Raw genomic sequence first — 11,917 nt, 5'->3', positions numbered from 1 at the left:
GTTCTCAAATTGGCAAGAAAGGTTATCATACCACCCTCCTTTTATGTTGTCCCACGAGAGATTCTTATGGATCTTAACTATAAACATTACTTCAAGGTAGAATTCTCATATATTCATTTACACCATCAATTTTATTTTTTTGTTGATCTTGTAAAATATTGATCTTTGATAAAATGACAAGGTTGTATAGGCGCTATTGATGGCACCCATATTCATGCTTCTATACCTGTGTCGAAGCAAATCCAATTGAGAGGTAGGAAATGAATCACCACTTAGAATATGATGTGTGTTTGTTCATTTGATATGAAATTTACTTTTATGTATGTTGATTGGGAAAGCTCTACCAATGATTGACGGGTGCCTTCAACAGAACTTGAGACTCCTTATTTGGAATTTCCTCGACTGCCACCAAGTATTTGTTTGTCCTCTAAAGAGTAATTTTTTTTTTTTTTTTTATGATTGTACTACAGTTACAAATCATGACCAATAAATGAATACCTTATTATAGACAAATTATATGTGGTGGATTCTGGTTATGCAGAATTCCAGGATTTTTAACTCTTTTAAAAGGTGAACGGTATCATTTAAATGATTATAGGGGTAGAGCGAGATAACCAATAATAGGAAGAGAATTGTTTAACTATTGGCATTATTCTCTAAGGAATATCATTGAAATACCATTTGGGGCATTAAAGAATTGCTTTTTCATTTTGAGACACATGTCTTCATTTACAATTTGAAAGCAAGCACATATTGTATTGCATGTTGTCATATCCATAATTACATTTGTGATCAAGACAAGATGGATAAAAAAATTTCCCTGTATGGAGATTTGCAATACCTATTTGGACCTACGCAGGATGAGGTTGCAGACGATACATTGACCAAGGAAGGAACCGAGATGAACATGCTTAAGAAAAGTATTGTCAATACAATGGTAAGGGATCATAATATCCCAAAGATTCTATGAAATTGTATTTTCAACTTTTGTAATGTACTATTTTTATTTTCGAATATTATTTTATATTTGAGGATTTACTATGTTGTTATCTAAAAAAATTTTATTCCTAGAAATAGAAATTTTATTCTCTTATCAAACAAATTCCTGTTCAAAAAACAAAAAATTTTAGTCGTTATCAAACGTGTTTCTTTGCTCATAAACTCATTCAATGAATAGAAATTGATAATCAATTTCTGGCCAAAATTTGATTTTTGTTCCAAAAATTTTGTCATGTGCACCTGAGGTGTCAACAACACTATATATTGATTGATACACAGACATCATGATTCATGATTTCATATTATTTTATGCTACACCTTATTATAAAATGTCATATACTATATGTCGATTGGACACCATGACTAATGACTCCATGTTATATTATGCTATATCTTATTAGATTGGTTGATACATAGACATCATGATTCGCGACTCCATTTTATCTTTTGTATATGTCTAGAAAAGACAAACATCAATCGGCTTCTTATGACAAGAATGGAAATATCATTGAAGTTGGCGTGTGGAAATTGGCAGATGATAACCATATAATTAAACCCCATATCTCGACTGAGTTATTAGTGCTACTAGAACATTTTATCGCTTATTTAATTGGTAAACCTAAAAAGTAAAGAATGAATGCTCACCTCCGTGATCTAGCCTGCTATCCAAATTTTATAGGGTTAATACCCTGAAAAATCCCAAACTGGTACACTTGTGACAAATTTACCATAAACTATTTTTTTGACCACAAAAACCCTAAACTGGTATACTTTTGACAAATTTACCCCAAATCGGTACACTTGTGACAAATTTACCCTCAGTTAGTTTTTGTTAAATTTTACCGTTAAAATATTAAGTTAAATAACACGTGATAGTTGATTGATATACCAATTTGGGATTTTACGCTCCATTTGTCATAGTTTACAATTTTTGTGATTTTTTTGGTGATATTAATCTAATTTAGTGGATGGTATATTTGTCACAAATTTATCAGTTTGGGGTTTTTTATGGTCGAATAAATTAGTTTGGGGTAAATTTGTCATAAATGTACCAGTTTAAGGTTTTTTATGGTTAGTCTGGGTAAATTTGTCACAGGTGTACCAGTTTGGAGTTTTTTATGGTAACAAAAATAGTTTGGGGTAAATTTGTCACAAGTGTACCAGTTTGGGGTTTTAGGGTATTAAACCAATTTTATAACCCAGTCAAAGTCATCGTTCCATATAAAACAAAATTGTATCTCATGAAACGCATTTATCATGCACCAATCGCATGAAAATTCTTGCTTTCCACGTATGATGGTGTATATCAACAAGACAAGGCAAGTGCGTAGGGCATATAAAAACCAGCATATGAATGCAAAAACTCAATATAAACTTCTGATCGACTCTCTTTCTTCTCATCCTCTATAGTGAACTCGCTTCTATATTACTTCAAAACTCAATGGACACAGAACTGCTCTATGATATGTCTCCTCCACAAGGATCTACAAGGATGGCCGAGTGGAGAGACTTCTGGGCACGGAAACTGTCCCTCCGTCACTTGACGAGAAAACCGGCGTCCAATCGAAAGATGTTGCCATTTCACCGGACTCTGCCGTCTCCGTGAGACTTTACATCCCAAAAGCTGCGACCGATTCTCTACAAAAGCTCCCTGTGCTTGTATACTTTCACGGAGGAGGCTTCATAATTGAATCGGCACAGTCGCCGACTTACCACAACTATCTCAATGCCCTAGTCGCGGAGGCCAACATCATCGCCATCTCCGTCGATTATAGAAGGGCACCGGAGCATCCGCTTCCAGCAGCTTATGATGATTCGTGGACTACCCTCAAATGGGTGGCCTCTCATTCTACCAGAAATGGCCCGGAGGACTGGCTGAATTCTCATGCCAATCTCAAGAAGGTGATCCTGAACGTTCTTCATTTTCTATTTAGATCACCTGCCGGTATATATATGCTAATAGTTACAACGTCCAAACTCACAATATTAGATTCGTCTTTTGTTTGGTGTAGTTGTGGCTGTAATATTGCGGTGTTGCTTTATGATTGTGCTATGAAGTGTAGTCTCTAGTATCTTGTGGTGACATATGTTAAGTAACACATCTTAAGAGTGGGATAGGCTGTTTCTTGAATGCTATTATATGCTAAGGATGAGAAGGAAGCGAGGCGGGGACGGAGATCTTGGTCCCCAAACCCGTTTCGTCACCGCCGTGTGCCCCTACGGGGCGGTTTTGCCTTGTGGGTAGTGGGGACCCACCATATAATCAATATTTTTTCTCAAAAAGAAATAATTCCAAATTCTAGATGATTATTTGACATTGTTTTTATTCTTATTAGTATTATAAGAAAGATGGCCTTATGGGTGGATTTTATAAAAAAGAATAGCGGCGTGGGTTGGTTCTAAAGAACTAATCAAGCTCCTTTTCAAAATTGGTCAATATGGGACAATTGTGAAGATGAAACACACGGAAAATTATTGGCCCATATTGCTTTCCTAGAGTCTAAGCTTGCATCTTCTACAAAAGCGATTTGTAAGGAGAAGAGATGGTTCTTAGGATTATATTTAAAATATTTCATATTTTTTCAACAAACAGATTAAAATAAATATATATTCATTAAAGTGCACAAGGGGCATATTAGCCCCTTCGTGCCTATTGCCTGTGCCATGCCCTGCGGGGCTTTTTTTTTTTGGGGGAATTTGCAGCATTCGGAGTGGCGCACCATGCCCATCTCTACTATATGTAGCTACAGCTGCGAGGGTGCTACACTTGTTTGAAGTTTGTCGAGCACCTTTTAAAATTTGCAGTAACGATTTTCACAAAATAGATTTTGGGGAAATTGTGCCATAAAGACTCTTGTTCACTTTTAGAAATAGGTCCAATGTCTTAGCCTTCTGACTATTAAGAGAGGTTGAAGCCAAAATAGAAAACCTGTTTCAATTTGCCTCCAAAGTATAGAAAAAAGGTCAGCTTAAATGTAGGATACAATCTAAAAGTTAAGGCGACTTAAGATAAAGTTCTATACGAATTTAAAAGATTTGAGGTTCTCAATACAGAAAAGATAATTTCATACTCTAAAATTAGGAGAATAAGCCAAAAAGAAAAATTAAAGCCACACTAAAAATTGATTGCAAGAATTGTTCCTAGAATATATTTTTTAATGAGGGTTATTTGTTTCATCATAGGCACTGGATTGTTCGAATTTCAAAATGGTTTTGGCTGGGCCGTGAGGATTTCCTTTGTTATTGACAAGATAAAATAATGTTTTGCCATTCTTTCCAGTGATCGATCGGTCGCTCGAGTCTTCTCGAATAATTGCAAACAGTTGGCGGTTTCCGAAACAATGTTTGGTATTTACGTAATATAATTTTCTGTTGCGACCTGTTTATTGGAGTATCCTTGTACATGCTCAGCAATGACTGTACACACTAATACAACATTCTCTAAATACTTCATAGGTGTTTATGGCTGGAGATAGCGCGGGGGCCAACATAATTAACAACATGGGCATCCGATTGGGAGAGGAAAAGCTAAATGGAATCGAATTTCGAGGCGGTATTATGGTGCATCCTTATTTCTGGGGCGACGAACCATTGCCTTTGGAGACCACCGAGCCCAAGAAGAGGTCCCTGATCAGGGACTTATGGCGCGCGGCGAGCCCGACGACCCCGGGGTGTGATGACCCGCTAATGAACCCGGCAACCGACCCGAGGCTCTCGAGTTTCAATGTCAATAGGGTCCTGATTTGTGTTGCTGAAAAGGATATATTTAGACAGAGGGGTTGGTATTACAAGGAAGTGTTGAGTGAGAGTGGATGGAGTGGAGTTGTGGAAGTGATGGAAGCACCGGGGGAGAATCATATTTTTCATTTGTCCAATCCTAGCTGTGATAATGCTGCGAAGATGATGAAGAAATTGGTTACCTTCGTGAATGAGGATAAATAGGGTCAGAGATATTATTGTTAATTAGTAGCTTATTTGTGCGTAGCTTCATCTGTATCCGGGGCTAATTCTTGTTCCGAGCGGGATATTTTTCTTATATGCTCTATAAATTTTGAATCTTGTTAGCAAAATCGTGTGATTGGCAACTTGTTGGCTGGGTACCTTGATGGTACTTCAAATTCCAATAATGTTAGCTACTTAGGAACATCAAATGCAATTATCAACCTTTTATGAAAGTTTACCACTCAAACAAAAACTTATCAGTGAAAATAGTAGTTTACTTGCACTAATAAGTGACCAACATAGGGCCACTATTGATGGAGTAAGTGTTTACCTGGAGTAAGGAATTTGCCAATTACAAGTGGAATGTGAGTTATCTACTTATGCATCACTCAAAACAAAGCTTAGAATTAAAATTGGTAGCTTCCCAACGCAGGTCCAATCAAAAGTTATTAGTTACAGTCAAGTCATGAACTCGTCACTGTAAATGAACTTTGAAATAAGCAACTCACGGACATAGGTCTTTTATTACTTTAGTAAGTGACAAACACTTTTTTCAGGAATTTACAAACGCCAAATTCAATGGTAAGTTATTTAAGTTGTTTACTAATTTATCATTGGCAGTGGGATCTTACTATTGAAATTAGTATTATACTAACAAACTAGGTGGTTGGATGAGTGATACAAGACTTGCTTTATAAGTTGAAGGTCACAAGTTTGATTCTTCAATTTATCTTTGGTCTTAGAAAACCTTGGTTACTATGCAAAGAAGGGCCTTAGGTGTTTTACCAGTCTTGCACTTCCCGGCTTGCACCTAGTGGGATTGCGGTGATAGATTTATGCAATGGGCGGTTGGCATTTTATTAGGGCCTTAAACCAAAGATTTTAACTGCACATGAGGTTGGGTTGTGGTGATGGGTTTATCCAATGGGTAGTTAGTATTTTATTAGGGCTTAAACAAAACATTTCAGCATTGCATGAGGGAAGTCAGAACTTCGTCCAAACTTTTTTTTTTCCATAACAAGAGTTAGTGATGTATTGGAGAAATTAATAACTAACCCTACCAATGTAGGCTCACACTTAGGGTGGTAAGTTATTGACCTAGTAAGAAGCTAACCAAAGTTCAGTTCAATAGTAAGTCGTAAAATTGGAAATAAATTCTTGCATATCGAAGTTATTAACTTATTAATAGAAGATAATTGATTAACTAATGGCAACGTTATGAGCGTTGCTAGTAGGACAGTACCGAAACTTTAGACCAGCGACAGTGGAATAATGGCCACATATTGCAATTTGGAAAAGATAGGCAACCGGAACGTGGATTAGAGATAGTTTGACGCATTTAAAGAAACAAATCCAAGGATATTATTCAAAAAAAAAAAAAAAAAAAGCCATGGGATATGAACTGCAACTTTGAGGTGATGAATATAATTCCAAATTCAAATATGTTCTTTAACATTTTATCTATAATTAGTAGAATAAAATAAGACGGTTATAGAATTTATAGAAAACTAGTTTTGAAAATTCTAAATAAATAAAAGGATGAAAATATCACTATAAATTATTTACACCAATCACTAAATAGATTTTGCGTTAGAGTTTCAAAATCACAGAAAAGAAAAGGTAGAGAGAAAAAGCTCAAGGATAGTTTTTTTGTCACACTCCTTAAAAGGCAAAAGATGAAAGAAGGGTCAATTAAGTCAATTCAGTCCTAAACCGTTGCCCTACTTTTAGCCGTTGCATGGCATTAGATAAGGAGATCCTCTCTCCGCTTATATGTTCATCATAATTGCTAATATCCTCTTGCTGTTAATGAAAAAAGCAACGAGAGATGGTAAAATCAAAGGGATAAAGCTAAACAAACATTGTGCAACTCTATCTCACTTACTGTTCACAGATGACTATCTTCTTCTTGGATGGAAAAGTAATAGAATGCTAGAACATTGCTAAGGTTTTAAACTAGTATTGTTTTGACCGTAGTAAGTTCCTATATTAATATGGGAAAACCATGTAAAAAGTTATAAGTCTATTACACTTTTATCAATTTAGTCCTAAGCCTTTTAATATTATTAATTGAGACCTAAAATTTTTCACATTTTGTTAGTTGAGTTTATTTGACCAATTTTAGCTAGAAATCACTAATATAAAATCAATGCTAACACAAAAAATTTTAGTAATATTTTTTCAAATTTTCAAATTTATTATTTATTATTATTATTATTATTATTATTATTATTATTATTATTATTATTATTATTATTATTATTTATTTTTAACTCTGGTTGGCAAGGGCATTACAGCCATTGCTAGCCAATAAGTGAGGGTGTTAGACTTAGCCTAGATTTGGGTGAGGGTCCAATACTCTCACCCGTGACCAATGAGGATGCAACGGCAGCCCTTGCCTATGGCCAGCGATCTCGTCAGTTAGAGTGGAAAAAAGAAAAGAAAAAATAAATGAAAATAAAGTAAATAAAAAATCTAACAATATTTAAAATGTTATTAAAAAAATATCCATTTCAGCATAAGCCATGCTACATAGAACAACCAGTATGTACGTCAGAAATTTTTAGCTGAAATTGGCCGCATAGACTCAATGGGCAAATCATGAAAATGTTTCAAACTCAATTGGCACAATAAAAAGTTTAGGACAGAATTAGAAAATAACAATAAATATGTGATTTTTTGGATAACTTTTCCAATTAATGTACTATTTGTTTTCAAAGGAGTTAAATCATGGTTTCTATTCATAAAATTCTAAACGCAATTGAACGTATCAAATAAGTATATAGTGATGCGAAAGAATATCATCCCATGGAGATTGATGCTTAATGAACTAATTATATACTAAAAATAAATTAATTCTAAAATTTATCTAACAAATCAAAAGAGAATTGAGAACAAATTAAAACTAAAAATATTAAAAGCAAAATTTCGAGACTAAATGCAGTAAATCAATCAAATAAATATGTTAAAGCATTCGATTTCATCATAACCATTGGATATAAATTTCAAATTGTTACACGTACAAAAACAATATCAAACATGTGATAACGAAATTTTCTAAACTATTTACTATCATATCTCTAAGTATAGCCAACCTACTCAATTTAATAATCCACTATATCTCTATGTGAATTTAAATAAACATAAGCGCATTAAAATTTATTAATATTCTCGATTCACAATGAGTCTTTTGAATCATCTTATCTTCGAAAGCTGCACAAATAATATGGTATATCTCTCTCCACGTTTAATTCATGGTTATATATTATAAGAAGCAATTGCATATTATCACTTCTTAATTTCAAACATGCATATAAGATTATTGAAACGGTGGCTAGTCATTCAAAAGTATTAAGCATAATAATATATAATTCATATGAATGGAATCACTTGTATGCATAAATCATAAAATTCGCATCGTCATGATTAAGCTACATGGTAGCCCTAACAAAAGAAAATTAGAACATAGCAAAAGAAGAAACGAAAATATAAATTAAACTTAGCATCTTAAATCAAAGAATAAGAATTACGTCATTACTTTTGTCTTCTTTTCAAAATACTTGAAAAAACTCTAGAATAATGAAAAACGATCTAAAATAAAAACCTCGCTATCCTCTAAGCTCTCAACATTCTCATATTTATAGAATACATCCAAGACCCTTATTTTCAGGTAATTGCTTATTTTTCGCATAAAATTAGGGAGTAAATCAAATGATTTTTTATTTGATATCTATCTACCAAAACTTGCAGATAAAATTAGGGAACAAAATCAAGAATTCCTTGATTTGATATCTTTCTTCCAATGCATTCTGATTTGAATTCCTGATTTTTGTTATTTTTTTCTTATGTTCTCCATATCTGTTATGCTGCATAATAAGAAAAATTCGAATAATTAGAAAGAAATCCAAATATTTTCTCATAGATATTGCATTACTTGTTGCCTAAAATAGGTCAAATAACTCCATTTTTATAGAGTTATCAAACTCCCAAACTTAACATGTTACTAATTCTCAAGCAAAAGCAAGATATAATGCATATTTAAGCCAACAACCTCCTCAATGACATTTTTCCACCAATTGTTCAAATTCACAATTCAAAGAAAAACACCTATTTCATTCAAACATTGAAATTGATTCATAAGTTAAGACTTATTCTAACCATGTGATCCAAGTGTGTATGTGAGTCTTCATCTTTTCGAATTATATACGATCCAGATAAATTCACATTGGTATGCAACCTCTAAAAAATTCTCTATAATTTTGACCAAATCTCATAGGTTTGCTTTTCATTCATCTCTCCACTAATGTAAGCTATTCATCCAATCAAAAATCAATAGGTTTTTTATCGGTTTGTAATGTAAGGCTGGGCTTTGGGTAAGATAATGGTAATTTTAAGCTTAAATCACCCATCAACACGTTGATTTCTAGGATCCAATCAAAGGCAATGTCATTGTCCCTAATTTCACTCCTTCAAGATAATCTTTTTGCCACCACATATCATCATTCCTTTCTTTCTTCTTTTTTTTCATTGCTCTTTTTTTTTTTTTTTTTGAATTGTTGTATGATGGAGTTTCTCCCGAAGTCCCTCATAATATAACATGAAAATTTCCAACCTATTGAATATCCAAAAGACTCACTCAATTGAAAGTTGGACAGGGAACCATAACATCAATTTTTTTTTTTTTTTATGATACACCCCAAACAACCATAGCAATTAATTTTTTCTTTTTCATGCCCCATACTTCTTCCCAAATTGCTATTAGACTCAAATAAAATTTTTCCTCAAAAAAAAAAAAAAAAAATCAACGTGTTCATGGGGCATAGGCCAATGATATAATTTGATAAAATCTAGGCTAAATATATAAATGGGTATCAATAAAAAATTAAATAATAATTAAGACTCAACAGGGTAACTAGGGGCAAATAAATAGGGTTGGCTTGAAAGGCTCAATCGATTCAAAAATTACCTAAATCATTTTCTCAATTAGATGTCACTTAGGATTTCGCCTTAACAAAAAATCAAACAAATTCTAAGATTTTGGTAAGACCTAAGAAAATCACACTTTACATGAACATTCTAGATTTACACACAATTCAAAATGTAAGGACTATTAGTACTCAGTAAGTGGATCGACATAATCATAATTAAAATTAACCACACATCAGTTGCAAGTTTTCAAATGAAATTTGAATTTTCCTAAGAATAGAAAAAATTCATAACAAGGAATGCAATCATGAAAGAAATTTCAAGAACAGCAAAAATTTTGTCTTCCCTTCCCCCTAAAGACTTGAATGACGCATTGTCCTCAATGCAAAAAAAAAAATAGGAACAAGAAAACTCCTTTAGTTGTAGGATGTGTTCATGGATGGCCTTGATGACTAAATTCCCAAAATGTGGTCCCTCAAGAAAAAAATTAACCTAGATAAAATAGAGGAAAATTAATCTTTTTCTTCCTTTTTTTTTTTTTTTTTTTTTTGCAAAAAGTTAACTTAATAATAAAAAATAATGAAAATTCTTGGATTGTCTCTCAAGAAGCGCTTGCTTTATAGTTTTCAGTTAAACTATCTCAAATGTCACTATTTTGGAGAATGAAGTTCAATAGTGGTTGTCTACTTATTGTAACCACCTTCAAAGTGGGGTTTAAAACGTTGACCATTAACCATGAATGTGCCCTCGGTATCATGCGTAACTTCAACTATTCCGTATGGGAACACTTGTGTGACTGTGAAAAGATCAAACCATCGAGATTGTAACTTTCCTGGAAAAAAGTTTGAGATGAGTGTTATAAAGTAAAACTTTTTAACCAATTTTGGACTCTCTTATGAATATGTACTTGTCATACCATCTTTTTGTATGCTCTTTATACAACTTACAATTTTTATAGGCATCATTGTGAAATTCCTCCAATTCATTCAGTTGTAATAATCTTTCTTCATCTACACATTGCATGTCAAAATTCAGAAATTTTAATGTCTAATATGCTTTATGCTCTAATTCCACCGGTAAATGACAAGCCTTCCCAAACACTAGCCTAAAAGAAGACATCCCAATTGAAGTTTTGAACGCTATCCTATAAGCCCAAAGTGCATCATCAAGTTCCATTGACCAAACTTTCCTAGAGACTTCATTGTTTTTTTTTTCTAAAATTCTTGATTTACCTATTTGAAACCTCTACTTAACTACTAATTTGAGAATGATAGAGGGTTGCAACCTCATGTGGGACTCCGTACTTACTCAAAAGTGCTTCAAGCTATTTATTGTAAAAATGTGTCTCCCTATCACTTATAATTGCCTTAGGAATGCCGAATTAGATAAAAATGTTTTTCTTCAAGAATTTGACCACAACCTTAGCATTATTTGTTGGCAATACTATAACTTCTACCCACTTAGACACATACTCCACAACCATCAAAATGTATAAATTCCTATAAAAATGTTTAAAGGGTCCCATGAAATCAATAATGTTGTTTAAAGGCATCTATTTTTTCCTTGAAATATTTCCAGTTCTCTAACATCTATCATATGATTATACATAGGAGTATGAATCTTTAAAAAGTGTGGGCAATAAAATATAGATTGTAAAATCTTAGCTGCAATTTTTAATGACACCAAAATGTGTGCCTCTCCATCATGACAATGATGTAGAATGTTCGCCTTCTCTTCGTCTAAAACACATGATTAGGTATGCACATACTTTAAACAAGAAAGATTCTTTGCAAAAATAATTTTTAACATCAAAAAAGAATATTTTTTTCTAGCGATATGATAATTCAAGAGAAAGAACATTACTTATCAAATAATTCACAAAGTTAGCTTACCAAGGAATTTTCGTGAATTTGATGGAGAAAATTTTCTCATAAGAGAACTCTTTCAAAATTGGTCTTATCTCTTCCTTTGAATTCAAAATTCTTGATAAGTAATCTGCAATTAGATTTTCAGTCCCCTCCTTATCTTTGATTTCCAAATCAAATTCTTG

General features: G+C 33.1%; 1 protein-coding gene across 1 annotated transcript; it reads left to right on the top strand.

Moving 5' to 3' along the window:
- The first annotated feature begins 2,425 nt into the window (after window positions 1-2,425).
- On the top strand, window positions 2,426-5,006 carry LOC120295426 (probable carboxylesterase 12). Its single transcript, XM_039316565.1, is given in 3 exon segments — window positions 2,426-2,471; window positions 2,474-2,901; window positions 4,456-5,006. Coding segments are annotated over 3 exon segments (945 nt in total). The 5' UTR covers window positions 2,426-2,440; the 3' UTR covers window positions 4,942-5,006.
- Window positions 5,007-11,917: the final 6,911 nt, after the last annotated feature.

Source organism: Eucalyptus grandis, chromosome 7, assembly GCF_016545825.1.
Source record: "Eucalyptus grandis isolate ANBG69807.140 chromosome 7, ASM1654582v1, whole genome shotgun sequence".
In the NCBI taxonomy this organism is placed as follows: domain Eukaryota; kingdom Viridiplantae; phylum Streptophyta; class Magnoliopsida; order Myrtales; family Myrtaceae; genus Eucalyptus; species Eucalyptus grandis.
This window is presented reverse-complemented; position numbering and strand designations above follow the sequence as displayed.